The 20728-nt window shown below is 38.4% G+C and overlaps 1 protein-coding gene across 6 annotated transcripts; it reads left to right on the plus strand.

Moving 5' to 3' along the window:
• The first annotated feature begins 1350 nt into the window (after positions 1-1350).
• LOC18427978 (UDP-glucuronate 4-epimerase 2) lies at positions 1351-16074 on the plus strand. 6 transcript variants are annotated; one of them, XM_088850353.1, is made up of 3 exons: positions 1351-1401; positions 3008-3236; positions 11010-16074. In XM_088850353.1, the coding sequence occupies exon 3, from the start codon at positions 14348-14350 to the stop codon at positions 15650-15652; it is 1305 nt and encodes a 434-aa protein (XP_088706479.1). In that variant the 5' UTR covers positions 1351-1401; positions 3008-3236; positions 11010-14347; the 3' UTR covers positions 15653-16074. The 6 variants fall into 6 exon arrangements, with proteins under 6 accessions (XP_088706479.1, XP_088706478.1, XP_088706477.1 ...); XM_088850352.1 differs by lacking the exon at positions 11010-16074 and adding an exon at positions 7991-10371 and having other exon boundaries at positions 1351-2624; XM_088850351.1 differs by lacking the exon at positions 11010-16074 and adding an exon at positions 7991-10371 and having other exon boundaries at positions 1351-2020.
• The last annotated feature ends 4654 nt before the right edge of the window (positions 16075-20728 follow it).

Genomic DNA, 20728 nt, shown 5'->3' on the forward strand with positions numbered 1-20728 from the left:
CATTGTGGGTTCAGTTTTGCAGTTGAGTGCCGTGCCCCAAAATAGATGCCTGGGCCAAGCGTTGCATGGAGAAGGAGAACGTTTCAAAGCTTGCAGGACCCTGAGAAGGTCTTCGAGTCTGTGGAGGTTCTCAAGAAGAAATATGGGGTTGAGTAGAGAGACATGTGTTAGAGAGAGAGAGAGAGAGAGAGGAGGGTGTTCATTTATGTATGTTTTCTGATTAGGTCTTTTGTTGTGTTTTAATGGATAATAAAATGGAAATAATCGGGGGAGAGAAAAAATGATTCATGTCAAGAGAGAGAGTTTTAGAAAGACGATGTATTTTTTAAGTTTGTTTGGGATAAAAGAATTAGTAATAAATAAATAAAATATGTTTAAAAGGTTAGGAGTTATAATAAAGTGAAGTTTTATGTAGTAAGGTAAGTTTTGCAACATTGGGTCAATGAAAAACGAAAGTAAAAAATGAGCTCCATGGAGATATTTTTTTTTTATTTAATTATATTTTATACATTCTTTTTAAAAAAATCTTAAACCCTTTTTAACTTGACTTGGACCTACTCGACTCAACTGAGCCTCAAATCAAATTAGAGCCCACGATCAAATAGTGTTGAGAAATATAGTTTTAATATTGGAAATCTTTGTGATAGCCTTAAAATATATATTTATATCTAATTATAAATTTAAAGCTTAAAAAATAGTGTAGATCGAACACATATATGAAAACTTGAAATCTTGAAAATTGACTCTCTAAAAATGCATTATAATATGTTCTATTTTTAAAACTTGAAATCTATTTTTTTCTCATATCCATGTTTCTTGATATCGAGATGATCAATTTGAACATCAAAGCAACCTTTTTGGTGAAAATTTTGAGGTGGGTTCAACCTCTTGGTTAAAATTTTAAGGTGGGTTCAACCTCTTCGAGAGAAATTTTTGAGGTGGGCTCTAATTTGGTTGTTTAGAGCCTCGAAATTTTTGAGGTGGGCTCTAATTTGGTTGTTTAGAGCCTCGACTCTGCATAAAATTTTTTCAGAACTCGTTTAGGAAGTAAACGTCAATGACGAATCGGATATACTCCACTATCCTTGCCGTACAGGCCCTATAAATCGTGAGTCATACCATACTCCCTATGACTATGGAAAATACATGGTCAAGAGTTACATCACCGACCAAGACGGTGACTGAAAAAGGTTCGGTCCATTTCATGTGACACTATCCACGTCTCCATCGCTGTCCATCAATCAAACTGACGGTGATAAATGCTCATGATCGTAACTTTTCTATGATCACATCGACCACGATAAACTTTCCCTTGTATAAAATAAGCGCCGTAACGTGAAGCTCTGGATCACAGAGAAGCCGGTGACCACTTTCTCGTCATCTCCTTCACCCTAGCAATCAGTAAGCTTCGTTTTTTTTTTATTCGCTATATCTATTTCAGTTTTGTGTTTTCTCATTGACTGTTATTTTTTTGATTGATCGCTTTCTTCTTTTCTTGTAATCGATCTAGGGTTTTTGGGTCTCCTTGAGTTCGTTGTTTTAGACGTAGTGGAAGGTTTTTGTCAGCTAAAAAAAAAGTTATTCTTGGGATTTTTGTTTTTATTTATTTATTTGAGTGTGAATTGATGATTACATAGTTATTCTGTGTTTTATGGACTTATCTGGTAATGCTTGTGGGCTTTTATATGAATTTGGAGCTGATTTTCAGAGTTTATATGCTTTCAGTTTGTGATTCGTGGAAAGATGGGACTCTTTTATGAATTTGGAGCTGATTTCTATGTTTCTATTGGAATATGGTTCAGTTTGTGATTTGTGGACAGTTGGGTTTTATGAATTCCGAGCTGATTATTATAGATTTTAACGAGATATGACGGGTTTATTGGATGATTTGTGGAACTTTATGGTGTTATTTTTCTGAGTTCAGAGCTGATTTTTACGAAGTTTTATGAAGATGAGTTTATATTGACAAAATTGCCTTCTCCTTGAGTGAAGGATTAATTGATGCTTAAGAAAGCTTTTGGTATGGATTGCAGTTTTATTTTGGTAAAATTGTGGAGCTTTAATTTCCTTTCAGTTTTATTTTGTTTCATGTAGTGCTTTTTATTTTACGTGTTAAGACATGGGCTTCTTCTTGTGATTGATGAAATTTTATTTGTTTGTGCATAGAGCTAATTTTTGCAAGATTTTGGATTTATTTTGGACTTTGAGGAATTTTGTTTCTAATATATTTTGGAGTCAAGTAATGGTCTCAAGACTATATTGTATAGATTTTTTATTTAATTTTAAGTTAATCTGGGGTATGTCTTAGTTATGAAGTTGATCACTACTATGGTCTTATGTGGGTTATGGACTTCCTTTCTCTCAAAAATCTCGATCCTTAGTTCAAGATTTTCTTAGCTTCAGCAATTGGGAAACTACTTTTTCATGCTACATAGATACTGGATTCTCATAATGTGTCTTGTTCTTGCTAGTCCATTGTATTTGATGATTACTATTTTTTACATATATTTTTTTCTATATCTTGCTTAGGGGGGGTGAGTGGGTGTGTGGGGGAAGAAAGGAAAGGATAGTGTACCTTTAAAGTCGTAATAAGGCTAGAGGATCACTTGCTTTTCTTAAACAAGGTATGCCCTCTAGGGCTCAAAGTTGAAATTGCTTGAGGGAAAAGGCTTTTGGACTAAAATGTTACTCATGAAGAAGTTGATTATCTTCAGTACTTGCATATGTGAACTGTACCTGTAAACTTATGCACTCATGGATTATTTTCCATAGAGGCATTTGATAAAGTTTGTCATGACAATTTATTAATGATTTGTTTGATAAAAGTTCATACTTCTGGAAATGATATCAAAGAAAAATTGTCAAGCATGATATCTGCAGTTTATTTAGACCATTGTTTTCTTTCTTTTTAGGTGTAAAAACCTTTTTGCATTCTCACAGATAAGATGAAAGATTTGCAGCTTTTACTGAGTTATTTTCTTATGGATTTTTCTTTTTATTTTGTCAGTGGCGGGAATCTTGATGTATAGTTTTTAGTTAAATTCTCCATCAACCTGGGCCTGTACTATTCAGAAAGGGAACAAGCTCCTGAGTTTCCACCTCTAAGCCAAACTATCTGTTTGTCATCTATTATGGGAGGTACCATCAACCTTGGCCAGTACTATTCGACAAAGGAAACAAGCTCCTGAGTTTCCTCCTCTAAGCCAAACTATCTGTTTGTCATCTATTTATGGGAGGTATGTAACTGTGTTGCTTTTTGTTACTTTTTCTTGTTAAAAAGCAGCGAAATATTACACGAACTTAATCCATTAAAATAGAATCTTCATGGGGTGAATTATTCTTATCATCTTGTGTGAGAAATGCCGAAACTGAACTCCATAGATGCATGCAGTGATATGAAAAAGAAAACTTTCTATACACAATCGTGTCATTTTTGCTTCAATTAATACATTGGTTAGATTATTAAATTTTCTCATTGGCTTTGTTACTCTTTTTGCTTAGAGGGGTGCTTGTGTCTTTGCAAGTTTGTTGAATGTGTAAGATTGTGCATTGAGATTTTGATGTATTGCAATGGGAAATATGTATTGAAATTGAAGCTTTGCTAATCCATAGAGTCACATTATTATCTGAGGTCGCATAATAGTTGATACCCCTCCTCCAAGTGAATAACCGACGGGATCATATAATGACAAAGTTTGATGGTTTCTTGATTGAAACCCCATGGAGGATCTCTTTAAAAGTGTTTCGAAAGGCAATATGTGCTCATATGTTGATCGTGCTTGACACTGCCGTGACCAGACGAGTTTTGTATCAACTCAGCATTGGGTTGTTTTCGCTTTAAATAATGATAGGAATTTGGTGGTGGAGCTTCTAAGATGGGGATTGGGATGCCCTGCCTTTTGCTAGAAACTCCAATTGCTTAGAGAGGTTTAAGGAACTCTTAACGTATTTAAAAAAACTGGGTTTTAATATTTGGAGCTCGTCTGAGTCTACTCAACTCGGTCTCTTCAGTTTGTCGTCCCTCGTCATAACTTAGTCTTTACTTGATCTATAAACATGGCAAAATACATTATGGAACATTCAAATTTACATGAGCAAGAGTTGGCAATGATTGGGTTCTCATCAAGGCTGAGTCTGAGTTTTCAAACATTATTTGAAAAGTATTTTGGGTACATAAGGTATGAAAGATAAGCCTTTAGGGGAGCTTAGAGGCTTGGTCACTAAGAGAATGGTGGCACTAGTCCCTGAAAACAGAGGAGAAAATTTGAACAGTGAATTTACAGAATAAATGTGGTTTGGAAGGAAGGAATTTGTTGAAGGCAGAAATCCGAGGTGAATTCCTGAGGAAGGGGCATGGGCAATAAAACACATGGTTCTTCTGATCTGTGAACACGGTTAGAAACTTATCGAGCCCATTAGAACATATGGAGGACTGTGTATGTCTGTGCTTCTTTTTCTTAGTCTTGGCCTATTGGAAGAGGTTTCTTTTTCTTGTGTAATGGGTTATTCTATGTGGTATCTGGTTCCTCATCTTGGTATATATTGGGGGATTGGAGTTTTGACTTTTGTCAAATAGAGCTATCTGTTTGTTTTCTAGGAGGGCCATCTCTCTCCCTTTTCCGTGGTGGTTTTCTCTCTCTCTCTCTATATATCTTTATATCTGTCTAACTCTTGGTTTTTCAGAGATTTAGTGCATTGTTCTTGGGAAGTGTGGGGAAGGAGGGAGGGAGGTCCGAATATGTGATTACTTAAGAGATGCCTTTGAGAGGAATTGAAACTCTAGGACTTGTGTGCTTTTCTGGTGGTAGATAGAAGCATAAAACATGACCTAACAGTTTAAATTTTCACTTGTGTGAAACTTTATAGTTGCATGAGCTAGTGTTCTAAACCATGACTTGGGTCGAGTATTCAGCCCATGCCCGAGCCCTGTACTCTACCCGAGTCCGAGTAAGTACTATAGAAGCAAAAAATATTACAAAAATACAAAATACAAAAAAAGGAAAAATATATTTAAAATTTTAAACTAAAATTCAACAAAACACATCTAAATGTGGTTAAAAAAGTAACAAAAAATAGATTTTGAGAAATCAGTTGGTGACCCAAGGTTGCTTTGCGAAATTTTCCAAAAATGATGGGAAAATGGGAAATTAAGTATTCATGGCCAAAAGACTTTCCAATCTTTGCCAAAATGATAAAAAAACATGTTACGAATGGATTTCATTTTTTTTTGGAATTTTTTTTTAAGATCCCTGTGTAGGACCCCTAATCAGGACAACTCGGGCTCGGTCACTGCCTGAACCCGAGTAACTCGGCCTAGTCTAAGCTGACTCAGCTTAAGTTTCAAACACTGGCATGAACATCTATCACTTATTCTAGTAGATAGATATCATAGCATATAATTGTAGTTATGACCTTAGGAGGCTGCCTCATTTAAACTTTGTAAAGACGAAAAGATAAAATCACAAGGACTTGTACAAAACATTGGATATGAAGAGAGTACATCTTATCTCTTAATGCACCCCAATAAACTTGTCACCTCGGTACTCGAGCATGATAAAGAACTAGGCAATGACATTATGATGATTTATATTGCTAAAACTGAATGGCAAAAAAGAATCGGGCTTAGGTCAAAGGGGTAGAGGCTGGGTATTCATAGCACAACGTCTCAAGTTCCATTCCTATGTAACCTTGTCAAAAAACAAAACAGTGAATGGAAAAATAAGATCTTTATCATCACCCAAGGAAACCAAAAATAATTACGTTATATTTATTGAGATATTGAAAGGTAGAGAGTTTATTTTAAAAAATTGTTAAATGACAAACACAATAGGAAAATAGCAGTAAGAGGAACCTCTGGCATAAATGTGGGCGGAGGTCGTAGATATATTCGCAGGATTAGGATATCTGAAGTGAAATAAGCTTTGAGGGAGGACGAAGATAGGAAAGGCTTTAGGATTATATGGTATCCTGATAGAGGTTTGGAAGTGCATGGGGGAGATTGGCATATATTGGCTGACCAAGCTATTCAACAAGGTGTTGAGAACAAATAAAATACCATACGAACTGTGGAAAAATATTGTAGGTATGTAGTACTTATTAACAAAAACATAGAGGACATACAAATTGTACGAACTATCGAGGGATCAAACTTATAAGCTACAATATAAAGTTGTGGGAGAGAGTGATTGAACAATGACTAACTCATGAAATGAGTGTATCAGAAAATGAATTCGGTTTTATGCTAGGGAGATCAACTATTGAGGCCATTTTTCTACTTAGGCAATTGATTGAAAAGTCCAGGGAGAAGGGAAAAGACCTTCCCATGGTATTTATTGATTCAGAGAAAGCTTATGTTAGGGTATTTGGATATTTAATTTGGTGGCCGTTGAAAAAGGAAGGAGTCTCCAAATGTTATATTGACACGTGAGAGATATATTTTCAATGACATTAGGCCTACATCAGGGTGAGCGTTGAGCCCATATCTCTTTGTTTTAGTTATGGAGGAGTTAACTAGGTACCTAAGATGAGGTACCGTAGTGTATGTTGTTCGCAAATGACAAAGTTTTGATTATGAGACTAGACGCTGCATTCGCGCAAAGTTAGAACATTAGGGTGATGCTCAAGAATCTAAAGATTTTAAAATTGGGATTGTCTACAAAGAGACCATTTAACTTTTGTACAAGGAAGTCACAACTATTCCCACTCATAAGATGTCAAATTGGATGGCTTGGTTTGAGTCAAGAAGTCTGAGAAATTTTTTTTTGGAACTTTGTGTCTAATCGATGACACTCTTACAACCACCCATTTTGAAATCTAAGGGACAAGAATGATTGTGACCTCCTTGTACAAAAGGTAAATTGTGTCTTTGTAGACAATCCTTTTAAAATTAGTCGGATTAAGATAGTATGTAAGGAATGCAAATATATAATACAAGAAACAAGGGAGTTGTTAAGATTGATGGCCAAGAAATTCTTAAAAGAGAGTATTTCTGAATTTTGGGTGATAATCTAGAAAAATGGAGAGATTGACGAAGATGTCACACAAAATTAGAGCTGGGTGGGTGAAGTGGAGATGTACAACTGGAGTTTTATATGATTGCCGCATATGCCAATGAAGTTGAAGGGGAAGTTCTATTGGACAACTGTGAAACCAACTTTGCTTTATGAAATGAAATGTTGGGTGGTCAAGAAACAACATACCCATAGGATGAGTGTAGCTGAGATGAAGATGTTGAGATGGATGAGTGGAAAGACAAGAAAGGATGGACGTAAAATGGAGGGAACTTAGGTGTAGTTTCAATAAGCGATGAGGAAAATAGATTTAGGTGGGCTGGCCAAGTGCAGCGTAGAGTTAATACAATGCTGGTTAAGTGGGCCGATTTAATTCAAGTAGAAGGCTTTAAAAGGGCAAGGGCAAAGGCAAAGCCCAAAAGGGCATGGATGAAAGCAGTGAGAAAAGATATGGGGACTTATGGTCCTGCTGAGGGTATGACCCATGTTAAAGCAGATTGGTGGAACAAGATTTGTGTTGCCAACCCCAAATAGTAGGGATAAGGCTCTAATGATGATGATGATGATGATGATTTGTCAAGATACCGAACACAATTGCATCCATTTGAATGTAGTTTTAATTGACATTGTTATGTTGGTTTCATTTGTGATGGTATATCATGTGTTCCCCTCTCTCTTCTCTCTCTCACACACACATGCGCACATGCATTCACTTGATGTGACACTCTTACCTTGTTTCTAAAATGTTCCTTTTTTCAAAAGAAACTAGAACACGGCATAATTTATGCTCAAGTTGCCTGCAATTCATGTGATAAGCTTGTAGATTTTTTCATCATGCTAGTCCATGGGTCACATTTGAAAATTCTTCTAAGCTACGACTTTGCATTTCATGTTGAAACTGTCCCTATGTAGTTTCTCGCAAGTCGCTGTTGTTGTTTTTCACCTTTTATCTCTATTTATGCATATTCATCTCTTCTTAGTCTCTACCGCCGCTCAGGAAGCCGACAGCTTCAACGACAAAAGTGCATGGCTTCACCATCAAACTTTCCCTCAAAGGCCACAAACCCATCACCCGAAAACTCCAATGAGACAAGTCCAACTGATCCAAAGACAGGAATAACACCATCACCTCGAGCTTCTAACCAACAAAGCCGAGTCCTTTCTGGACCAGTAGCCATACTATGGGACATAGAAAATTGCCCAGTTCCCAGTGATGTTCGCCCTGAAGATGTTGCAGGCAATATAAGAATGGCTTTAAGGGTTCACCCGGTTATTAAAGGAGCTGTTACACTTTTTTCAGCCTATGGAGATTTCAATGTCTTTCCTCGAAGACTTAGAGAGGGTTGCCAAAGGACTGGGGTTAAGCTCGTTGATGTACCCAATGGCCGAAAGGATGCAGCTGATAAAGCCATCTTAGTTGACATGTTTTTGTTTGCCCTAGATAATCGGCCTCCCTCTTCAATTCTTCTCATTTCCGGAGATGTCGATTTTGCCCCTGCGCTGCACATACTTGGCCAGAGAGGATACACAGTCATTTTGGTAATTCCTTCTGGTGTCGGGGTCTCCTCTGCCCTTAGTAATGCAGGTCGGTTTGTTTGGGATTGGCCTAGTGTGGCTCGAGGAGAGGGCTTTGTGCCCCCAAAATCCTTTATTTCTCGAAACCCTGAGGCGTCCTCTTTGACGGCCTTTCTCTCTCTGTATGAGCCTTCGGAAGCCCAACACGAAGAAGAGTCAATCGTGTACAGGGGGTTGGCCCAAAACGAGTTCACGAGTTCTCACATCAATCAGACCTTTCGATTTAACTCTTCTCATGTTTCGTGGGATCACCAAAACAGGGCCTCTCAGTCCTTAACCGAATATAGTGCCAGTAATCTCATGGCCGTGTCTGCTTTGCCTTCTTCAAGGTCTCTAAGCCTTCCTTCGGGCTTGAATGAAGTGCCTTCTAGTGAGAGAAATGTGCCCCCTGAGTGGGTTCAGCCTGGTGATATTCAGGGCCTTAAAGGGCAGCTCGTTAAGCTTCTCGAGCTTTTTGGTGGGAGCTTACCCTTAGTTCGAGTCCCGCCGGAGTACCAAAAATTTTTTGGCCGGCCATTATATCTCTCAGAGTATGGCTCGTGCAAGCTTGTGCACTTGGTCAAGAAAATGGCTGATAAGCTTACAATCGAAGGAAAGGGGCACGCAAAGTTTCTCTCTCTAAAAGGCTCCAGCCAAAGGTTGGACAAAGCTTCGGTGGGGGGAACACCAGGGAAGAGAGAGAATAAGAAAGGGAAGGCCCAGATAGAGAGTTGCGGGATGAATGAGAATGAAGAGGCACACTATTGCCATCCAAATGTGGGGTGTTCATCTGATGATGGCTCATCAGAAGAGGATGGGAACCACGAAAACATTTTCCGAGAAGCTGGTTTGGTTGGTCAGATAAAGGATTTTTCACGTGAGTTAGAGGAGCTTTTAGTGAGCTACGCAGGGCGAATTTTGTTGGACAGTTTTGAGCTTCTCTATAAACAAAGGTATAAGAAGGTGCTGGATTATCGAAGCTTAGGGGTGGGGGGTTTGGAAGAGCTGATTGAGAAAGTAAGGGAGTTTGCGATTTTGCATGAGGAGATGGGGACGAACAGGAAGTTTGTTGTAGCAAGTTGTTTGGGCCGTACACAATGAGTCGTTTGGTCATACTGTGTTTCTCTCTCTACGTTCTCTCAACAAAATAAGAAGAAAAAAAGAAAAGTCTCTCCCTTTGTTGATATGGTGGGGAGAGATTTGTGGCTTTTAGTTGAGTTTTCATGTGAGTTTTGGTAGGTGGTGGTGTTGTAGTTGGGCCGGTGTTGTCCAGGTAGCTCTCTTTCTCTCTCGCAGTCAGAGGCTTTATTAAATGGCTCGTTATAATCTCCCTTCTCTCTCATCATCTCTCTCTCTCTATCAGGCTTTATTATAATGCCTGCTTCTCATTATAATCTCTCTCCAGGCTTTAACTAGGATTGTCTTACTCCTATCATCTACTCCCCCACTATTATCATCTCTCTCTCTCACATACGCTCACAACAAGGCCTTCATCAAGATTGTCTTGAGTGGCTTGGTCTGCTATTATTCATGAGTCTCTCTCTTCTCTCTCTCTCCACACATGCTTTCATTAAGATCGCTTTACTCTATTATCATCCATTAGTCTTTCTCTCTGCAGCCTTTCATTAAGATTGGCTACCACTGACTGTAATTTCTGTCGAGGCTTCATAAATACTGCTGTCTCTCTCTCTCCAAAGGCTTTTATTAAGATTGCTTTAGTCGTTATCGTCCATCTCTCCCCAACCAAGCTTCATCAGGATTGCATACCACTGACTGTAATTTTTAAGCTTAAAGAGTTCTTATAACCTCTCTCTCTCTCTCTCTCTCTCTCTATATATATATATATATATATATATATATATATATAACACATGGTTTGGGGCCATGGGATGGTTGCGGAGATGGAGATGGGAGATCGAATTTAGATTGGTGATACTTTGTAGTGAGTTATCATATGGTTGTACAGCTCTTTTACTCTTTGCTATGGGTTCACCAGTTTTGGGGGACGTCTTGTAGTCATGTGATGTGATGTGATGTGTACATTACAAATCTTTTTGTTTCATGCCTTGTTTGCTAACAAGATTTTGTCTTGATTGCATCAAATCTGCCTTTAGAAAAAAACACAGCACACACACTAGAATAGTTCGATTACTATGTACGCTATAACTTGGAAAATCGATGGATGCTAGCAAAGCACCGCTTACTCTACCTGATATTTGAGTGTATGTGACTTATCGCCCCCTTCTATTTCCAGTTTATAAGTTCGTCATATTAGCATCAAGGAAGCCTCTCTTTTAAAGCTTAGAGAATTCAACTCACTCTAGAAGCTTTTAAACAAACTCCTTTCTCTAATTGGTTAGACATGATTCGCTCTTTCTCGTTGTATTAAAAGCTTAGATAATTTAACTCTCTTTAAAGGTTAAGACAATTTGTTTCTTATTTTAGAATATCATTTTCCGGGCCATGTAATTTTGCTACTGCTAGTGAAGCTGAAGCCAGAGTCCTATTACAAGTGCAGAGTTATGTAGTCTCTTGAGGGACTTTAGCAAGCTAAAGCGGATTCGGAGAATGTGGGTAGATGTTCATGTTGCAAATATTGCGAATCCGAAGTATTGCTGAGATTCAGGTGATCGTCATGCCAAACGGTTCTGTTAGTCACATCAGTCATGTCTTCAAAGTCTCTGATTCTTAGCATTTAGAAAAAAATTGTGTGGGTAGGAATTGTGAGAAGCTATTGATTAATGTTTTATTTAGAAGCAACATGTGATGCTTTTCTTATGGTTTTCCAATTGGAAGGTTACTTGCATTGAGTAAGCAACAGCGCATGAGAGAGAGTGAGAGACATTTGGGGGAGCTTAGGCATGTCTTATTTTAGAAGCAACATATGAAGCCTTCAAGAATTCATGTACTATATATATATATATATATATATATATATAAAATGTATGGGATAATTTAAACTTTACAATCTTTCAAATTACAAAGGTTCAAGAGAGAGAGTTGTGAAGAATGGATTTATTAATTTTGTAGTATTGTTTACAAAGAGTTATTTTTTTGTGGAGCAGTTTTGTAAAATATTATTACAAGACAAAAAGGACTTTTACCCTTTTTATGAGGGATAAAGTTGAAATTTTAATTAAAAGATAAGGGCATTATATAAATATTGTTCGAGGACATTAATATTTAAAATGCTATTATATTTTAGTTAAAATTTCAAATTTGCTCTTGATGATAAAATTATTTATTTAAATATATTTTTAATAAAAAAATATTTAGTATTTTGATAAATACATCCATCACAATTCTTTTTAATTTAAACTTTTGTATTTTGAGAGGTTATATATATATATATATATATATATATATATATATAGAGGGAGAGAGGGAGAGAGGGCGATAGCCATGGGCATGTTTTATTTTAGAAGCAACATGTGGTGCTTTTGCTGTGTTTTCAAATAATCTGCACTTTTCATTCCATGCACAAGCTGTCATAGTGTTATTGTGTTTCAAGTTAGTCCTTTTTGGTGGTTCCAACAAACGGGCTCCAATGAGGGTTTTTTATTAATATCACATGGAAAAATCTCCCTAAAGAACCATAGCTTTCTAAATGCTACCATAATTCCTGTGGTTACTCCTATGAAGGGCTGCTAACCAAAGTTTTGGGGTGCTGGTGTATCTTGAGAGAGAAGATGTCTTGGGTCTTCCACTGATTTAGAGAGAGAGCGATTTTTCAAGTTTTAGGAGTTTCTAATGTAGCAGAGAGAGAGAGAGAGAGAGTTGATGAAAAGGAAAAGTCAAGATATAAGATAATCTTGATAACATCTATTCACTTTGTAAAAATACTTCTTTAATTCTTACCTCATGTTTGGAAAGAGAAAAGAATAATCAGTTACCTCATGAGACTATTCTCTTCTATAAAATGCACAAATTTGAGGTTGCTTTTTCTCTATTAGAAGTTATTGCTTTCTCTCTCTATAATGATTGGCCAATTCACTTATGTAGAATCATTCACTCTCTCTATAAACCTGTAGTAGGTGTTTTCACCCCTCTTCCTCCCCCTCTCTCTCTAGACTTCACCTAACTCTCTCTCTAACGCTGTACTAGGTGTTTTCACCCCTCTTCCTCCCTCTCTCTCTAGGTGAAGTGCTCACTCTCTCACTAGAGCCCCACCTAGCATGAAATCACTCTCATGCTTCTTCCCATCCAAACAAAGAGGTGAATTCACATACAAGCAAATGGCAGATTGGTGGTTGCATCCTTATTTAATAACATTCCTTTAATATACTTTTTGGACACAGGAAGAGAGAGAAAGAAATAGTATCTTACTCTAGAGGGTAAAATTCAGGTTATGTTTGAGAGAGAGAGAATGAGAGGGATTCAGTCTAAGTAGAGAGGGGTATCTTACCTTAGGGAGAGGGTAAAATTTAGGGGTAGTGAAGAGAGAGAGGATAGACTTTTAGGAGAGAGAGAGAGGATCTTACTTTTAGGGTGGGACTTTAGATAGAGAGTGTGTGAGTTTTTTTTTTTTTTCTAAATACATTTGGGTAGGGTTTTAGGAAATAAAATCTCAACGTTAGGGGCATTGTTTTTCTTTGCCCTAACCCTAAAATTCGTAATCTCTCTTTCTCTCTCTAAAATAATAACAAAAGGCAGTCTTTATCTTTAACCACGGATCACAACCAGAGTCTGAGACCAATCAAAACACAGAGCCTAAACTGACAAACCCTAAAAAAAATGCCCAAAAATCTAGAGAAATGGTTAAATGAAAAAAACCAGGGATTGTAGAATCAGAGATGAGGTAAAAAACGAAAAAAAAAAAAAAAAAAAAAAAAAGGAGGATTTTTTTCATGTTTTTTTGAAATTTGTGAACCACATAATTCCAAACCCCCACAAACAAACCACTAATCCCATTTTTAAACAAACACCAAAACTTCCCACCAATTCAAGGTCCGCCAACCAATAATTTATCCTCTAGGATAAGCCCCTCTCTCTCTCTCTCTCTCTCTCTCTCTCTAGGTTTTCTCACTCTCTCTAGACCACTTATTCTCTCTCCACCTTTCTGCCCTTTAAAATCCTTCGCCTCAATTTTCTCTATCTATCTCTGGTTCACCTTCATAGCCAGAGAACCCCCCAAGAAAAACCCGAAAGGTAAGCATCTGTTTGGTTGGGGAAAACCCATTTCTAGAGAGAGAAAGTAAAAACCATGACGCCCCTTTTTCCTATTGATCAGAACTTAGCCATCATCACAGAAACCCAAATCTGCATTCTAGGAAAAAGCCGTTTTTCTCCCATTGAAGCCCCAGATTCTTAAACCAGAAGGCAAGTTGCCCTAAATGCAGAGAGCCCAACATTTTAGAGAGAAAAATAAAGCAACAGAAAGAGACCCAAAAGCGTCTTGGTGGCCTTGCTGAAAGCCTGTTTCTGGGGAGGGAAGCAAAGAACAGAGGACAGCGAAATCCTTTATCCTTTGTTTGTCATAGATGCAAGCCTGGTTCTAGAGAGAGAAGCTAAGAACCGGAAAGGAACCCACCAGTTCTCAGAGGCCAACCTTAAAACCCATATGTTTGCCTTAATTGAAAGCCCATTTTTAGAGAGAGAAACAGTGTACAGAAAAACCCATCAGGCAAGCCCCTTGTTTGTCCACCCCGAACCCCCATTCCTAGAGAGAGAGAGAGAGAGAGAGAGAGAGAGCCCTGCAAGGAAACACATTAATCCCTCAATGTCGTAGCCAAGACCCACATTTGTAGAGAGAGACGCTGCCCCCACAAAACCCACCAGCCGCCATGGACAGCATTCCTTCCACACCAGGCAAATTCAAGATGGAGAAATCGCCTTACTCACCATTCAGGCATAGGTTCCACTCCTCAGTAGCCAAGCTCCTCTTCATTTCCCTTCTTTTTCTAGCCGTCTTCCTCCTTTTCCTTATAAAACCACCTCCCTCCCCTTCTCTCTCTAACCCCACCGAGGCTCGCAGAAACCTCCATTCCACCACTTGGGGAGGCCAAGCTTGGGAGAAACGTGTCCGGTCTTCTTCTCGGCCGAAACCCCATCGCTCGAAACCATTGATCGTGCTCGTTACTGGGGCTGCAGGGTTTGTCGGGAGCCATGTCTCTGCTGCCTTAAAACGTAGAGGTGACGGTGTTCTGGGCCTCGATAATTTCAATCACTACTATGATGTTTCGCTCAAGCGAGCACGCCAGTCTCTATTGAATTCACAGGGGGTCTTCATTGTAGAGGGCGACATCAACGACTCCTCGCTTCTTCGGAAGCTGTTCGATGTTGCCGCTTTCACCCATATCCTCCATTTAGCTGCCCAAGCTGGAGTTAGGTATGCCATGGAAAACCCATCTTCTTATATCGATAGCAATGTCGCTGGTTTTGTCAGTTTACTCGAAGTTTGTAAGTCTGCAAATCCTCAGCCTGCCATTGTATGGGCATCAAGCAGTTCAGTTTATGGATTGAACACAGAGGTCCCCTTCTCTGAGAGCGATCGGACTGATCGGCCAGCAAGCTTATATGCAGCGACTAAGAAAGCGGGTGAAGAAATCGCGCACACTTATAACCATATCTATGGCTTATCAATTACTGGTTTGAGGTTTTTCACGGTTTATGGACCTTGGGGTAGGCCCGACATGGCCTATTTCTTCTTTACGAAGGATATTTTGCAAGGAAAGACGATACCTATTTTCGAAGGGCCTAATCATGGAACGGTGGCAAGGGATTTTACGTATATTGATGACATTGTGAAGGGGTGCTTGGGTTCTTTGGACACAGCTGAGAAGAGCACTGGTACTGGGGGGAAGAAGAGGGGGCCTGCTCAATTGAGGATCTTTAATTTGGGGAACACATCACCGGTTCCTGTGAAGGATTTGGTGAGCATATTGGAGAGGTTGTTGAAGGTTAAGGCTAAGAAGACCATAATTAAGATGCCAAGAAATGGTGATGTTCCGTTTACTCATGCAAACATAAGCTTGGCTCAAAGGGAATTAGGGTACAAACCCACCACTGATTTGCAGACCGGGTTGAAGAAGTTCGTGAAATGGTACTTGGGTTATTACAAGGATGTGGAGGGGAAGTTGGCTTTCTGATAACTCCTCGTCGAGGAGAGAGAGATGGAGGAGTTTTGTTGCTGAGGCCCACGGTGATTGATCCCTTGTAGAACAGTTCAATTCATGTGATTTTGATTCTTACCCATCATTTTTTTCTTGATATTTTTTTTCTATTGCTTTATCTACGTATCGAGAAGAAGAAAATTAGGTGCTGCTAATTTGGGATTTGCCAGATCGTTTTGTCATTTTTAGGACATTCATTGATCCGTACTAAGGCTGGAGAAATTCTCTCTGTATATAAGCATAAACCCACGTCTTTCTTTTCCTGCTCTTTTGAACCTGTTTTTCTTACTATTGATTTTCATTTGTACGCCCCGTGAGGCATGAATGCTGATTATGGGTTTACATTTGGTGGAGAATTTGGTTTTGTTATGATCTAAATAAACCACTATTTTTCTTCATTGTTACTATTGTAATGATTACATCTTGGCATTTTTAGAATCATAGAAATATTTTGCTTCTTGCTTGGTGGTGATGCGTGTTTTGTAATGTAACCAGCCCTTTCAATTGTTTTGTATAGTTTTGATTTTCTCTCCCCTAGTATTCTGGTTTACTTAATTTGGCAAGGAACATGATTAGTTGGATGATATAAACACATTAAATTGGTAAGAATTGGAGTGCTGTTTTATATACGTAAAATAGAAATGCTGTGGGTTGTAATTGTGAATGTTGCATTCTTTTGTTCATATGAGCCACATTGCGTGAACTATGTGTTTATCCTATGTTTAGAAAGAACAAGAAAAGTATTTCTATAATTGGATATTATGAAACAAGAAAACACCTGTTGATCAAGTTTTACACCTATATTCGCTTGATTTGGTAACTTTCACTCAATATGAACATTTTTATATGGTATAGACGGTCATACTTACATGGAAATTTCAGACATTCTCAAACACAATGCATGTTGTGGTTCAATGCAACATTGGAACCCATGGTATGGGAATGATATGTTCAACTATTTTTGGCATTTCTGTAAAATCTAACTTCTGGGTTTAATTTCAAGTTTACATTAAATTCCTACTAAGACATGGCATGTCTTTAGTTCATGTCATATGACTATTCATCAATCTATTTTAATCTTGTTATTCGGTTGCTGTTACTCTACTAGGACCTGTTGTTACTTTAAGCTCCTTTTCAGCCAGGATTTGATTGAATTAGCCCTTGATCTAGTTGGTTGGTAGGGGACACATGCTTGTACTATGTTTTTAAAAATCAGATCCCATTTTTTTAAAAAAACCCAACTATTTACCATAAGTTCACATGATTTAATGGGCCACACCAGCATACATTGCATGTACAAGGGGATACAATTCAGGTAATTGGGGGACTTTCTCCTGTCTATGATATTTTGTTGGGTAGACTGGACCCCCTTTCTGGCAAGAGACCTGACGAGATTCCATTGACATAACCGAAATAGATGTTGCCAATAATTGGTATCCTTGGAATGTTCATCCAATTTATTTGCAAACCTACTGTTTTTAATTTGCATTGTCCCATGATATTGTTCCCCTGCTTCTTGCCCATTATTGTTCTTTGATCAGAAACACGCGGATGAAACCCACAATCCAGTTAGAAATACTCTGTATTTCACTTTATTGGAGCCCCGCACATATGCTTTCATTTTCTGACTCCTGCAAAGATAAGTTTTTCAAGTGAGCTCTTCTCAAAATTTAAATTGAGTGTCCCAATTGGTTGGTTGTACTACATAGCTCTTGTTCGGAAGTTATAGGTTATCCCCGACCAGCATTGAGCTTGAGCTTAACAACTTAACATGAAAAATCTCCAAGCTTTCGCATTGTATTATCCTGTCAGCCTTTGGATGTGAGAAGAAAGACATCTTCAGACCTTAATAGGAATATACATGACTTGTAACCTCTTCTTCAAAGTCCTAAGCATAGACCCTAGGCTACTAATTCATTTCCTCACAGCTCCAACAGTCATCATGTGTACTTATTGCAACCATGGTTGCTTTCAATAAACATTTTCAATAGTGCCGCAGGATCTTCCCTGGATCTCCCATGCCACGTCCTTTACCTAACCTGCCCATTTTCTTTTGATAAAACTAACCCTGCCATGTTCACCTCCCAATGTTAAAAATCCACCCTTTATTCTTCTTAACCTTGCAACCTCTTCCCAATCAAATTCATGTCCCTTGCCTCTATCCTTCCATCAAACTTTTGTTGGATTCTTTCCAACTTCTTGGGCAGGTAGAAGGATTTGTATGAGCCTATGGTGGGGCATGAAATATATTCCAATATTAGATATGGCCTTCAGATTGGTGATTCTCCCACTGAAAGAGAACTGTTGATTCTGCCCTTGGAATCAATTTGGAGCCATACTGCCTGATCATCTGATATATTAAGCTTTTCCTCTCGTTTCCAATACGGTTGGCTGCTCGCATAGCTATCCTAGGAGCGATCCCAGTTTGTGTCTCATTCGTCTTTCCATCGAGGCTTTTTTCTTATTTTGAGAATTAAGTTCATTTTGTGGCCTGGTACTCAATTGAGGCTACAATTTCTCGTACTTGTTTCTGTTTATCGATAAAGAGCAATCTCTTGATCAGGATGCTGCAATTATCAATGTCTGCATACACTCTGAAAATCTTGATCTTCGTTGATTTGTATAGATCATTTCTTCTTCTATTTTTGAAGTGTTCTATTATTGACCTGAGTTTTGAATGCCATTGGAGGTGCCCTTTGAATTCCTTGCTTGAAATACCAGCTGATCCTCGGGAAATTAAGTAATTTTTAGGAGGCAAAAGAAAGTTCTCTCTAACTTTGCATAGAAAAACCCTATTAAAAAATTACCTTGGGAAATGTGTTGACCTATCCAAACCGTGGCTGTAAATATCTTCAAGGATCAATATTCTGGTGCCAATTGCATGAGAAGAAGAATTGATTTGGAGTTAAACAAGGAATGTGTTTATGCTAGAACTGAGCGGATAACTTTGTGATCGAAGCGAATCGCCACAAAGATCATTGTCCCATGGCATGTATCTTATATTCGAGTTGATCTTCAAGTTGGGAGGTGAGCATGTCAACAAATCTTATGGGTTATGTTCATGGTTTATGTTGTTTCTCGATCTTTGGTATGGCATGACGTTAGCATGATTAACCCCAGTTGAGTAATAGAAAAGTTGTAATTGGGTTGTACCTTGGTGCTCCCTCTATTTCACATCAATCAAACATGTCTACATGCAGATTTGCAATATAATGTTCCTAGTCAAGTGAGAATTCTTCTAGATCTTTAATGGAGGAAAGCAACTCTTTAGCCATCAAGTAGGGGCTTATTGACAACTGCTACCAATTAGATCAAGTTAAGAAAAACATTTTATTGGGTTCGATCCATTTACTTAACTAGATGATGCATGTTGTTGCGACGGATGCAACCTACTCACATATACAAAAGAAAAGAGAAATAAGAACAAGAAAAGCGAAGAAAGTCATTGTGCTCTTGCTTGGAGTATTTCTTTTGTCCTCGAGTTGATGGGTTGTCATGCAACATCTGAATCAGGTGAAATAATCTCATAGGGGATATTGTTTCTGAATTCAGAAGCAATTCCGTCAATATGAGACAGTTTACCTGGACATATCTACATGAAAATGTAATCGTATTCTTCCTACCTTCTTGGGGTGATATGATGATCTAGATGTGGAGGAGTGATGGTTTCTTTTCAGCAACTCTTTCCTCATAATGTTTTGGGGTGAGGTTGATGGTGAGCCCCCAGCACGATTTATATAGGGTACTTGCTCGCCACCAATGAGTGCTGATGTTTGTCTCAAAGGCCGTAATTAACGAGGTTATTAGTGGGGATCATTTGTCACTGTGCTTTCCTGTTTGCAAATTTTTATATGCATGTGGAGTCGTCATTCAACTAAAGTATCTTATGCATTGATTTTTTTCCGGGATTGTTTTAGGCTTTCTATTTATAATCTTCTTGATTTATTTGGTTGCACTGGCTCTTGTTCCCGACCCGCCAAGGGGAACATCTTCCACCAATGTGAAATCATCCTTAGATATATATCTCTTGGTAATGTATTATTATTTATTTATTAGTTGATATAAGATTTAGTTTAGAAATAAACAAGAAGTGTTTATGACTTATTAAGTGGACCTTAGTTTGAGCACGATCGAATTGGTCAAATGTGAGACATTGGATCAGTTGCTGATAGGTGGTTACTTTGGGCTTTTTGGGTAGCTTTATGTTGTTTACTGGGACACTAGATGACTTTAGGGTTTATTCCATCAGAAATAAAAAAGACTTAGGTTTGCTGTTGCGCTCCTCTATGGTTGGTATGGATTGGATTGCTCATGATGCTAGGGTATTCGATTGGATTGTTCTGGTAGAACCATGGGGCTTTATAATTATTTGAAGTCTGGTGCCTTGGTTGCTGTGACTAGGGGTGGCAATGGACCCGACCAGACCTAGGACATGACAGGTAGGCTTGACCTCGGGTCTGGGTCTAGGTATGTGTCTAATTTTTGGACCCGACCTGTACCCGTAAATTGTTGGATATAAAATAGCCTTATTCGTATGAGTGCATTAAAGATCGTATACAATAAGAACTAGTACCATCTTTAGCTATTAAACATAGCTCATAGTCATAGGGTGGCAATGGATCTGACGAAACCCAGGATTTGATGGGTAGACCCGAGACCTGAAGGGTGCAGGTATGGGTCCAATTTTTGGACCCGACAGGTTAGGTTTGGGTCCAACCCGTTGCCATCCCTAGCAGTGACTAATGTTTTGAAGATTAGAACCCTAGGGAGTTTTGAAGTTTAAAATTGGGAATGGATTTCCCTCCCAAAACTCTCTTCTTGTGCACTGTATATACCTTGAATTCCTAATCTGAAGATCATATCAATCTAGTTTCAAAGATTTAAATTTGTAGGCTTATCGCCCATTGCTCTCCGAGAGGCTGGTATCAACTGATAGTAGGTAAATGCATATGGGCCTCACCCCCATTTATTTTAGAGAATTTTACACTAATATCCCCTAAATTAGTGTTATTAAAGAATGTTCTCTCTAATTTTTCCATTTAATGTGTGTAT

Source organism: Amborella trichopoda, chromosome 10, assembly GCF_054954075.1.
Source record: "Amborella trichopoda isolate Santa Cruz 75 chromosome 10, AtrichopodaSantaCruz75HAP2 v2.0, whole genome shotgun sequence".
Classification (NCBI taxonomy): domain Eukaryota; kingdom Viridiplantae; phylum Streptophyta; class Magnoliopsida; order Amborellales; family Amborellaceae; genus Amborella; species Amborella trichopoda.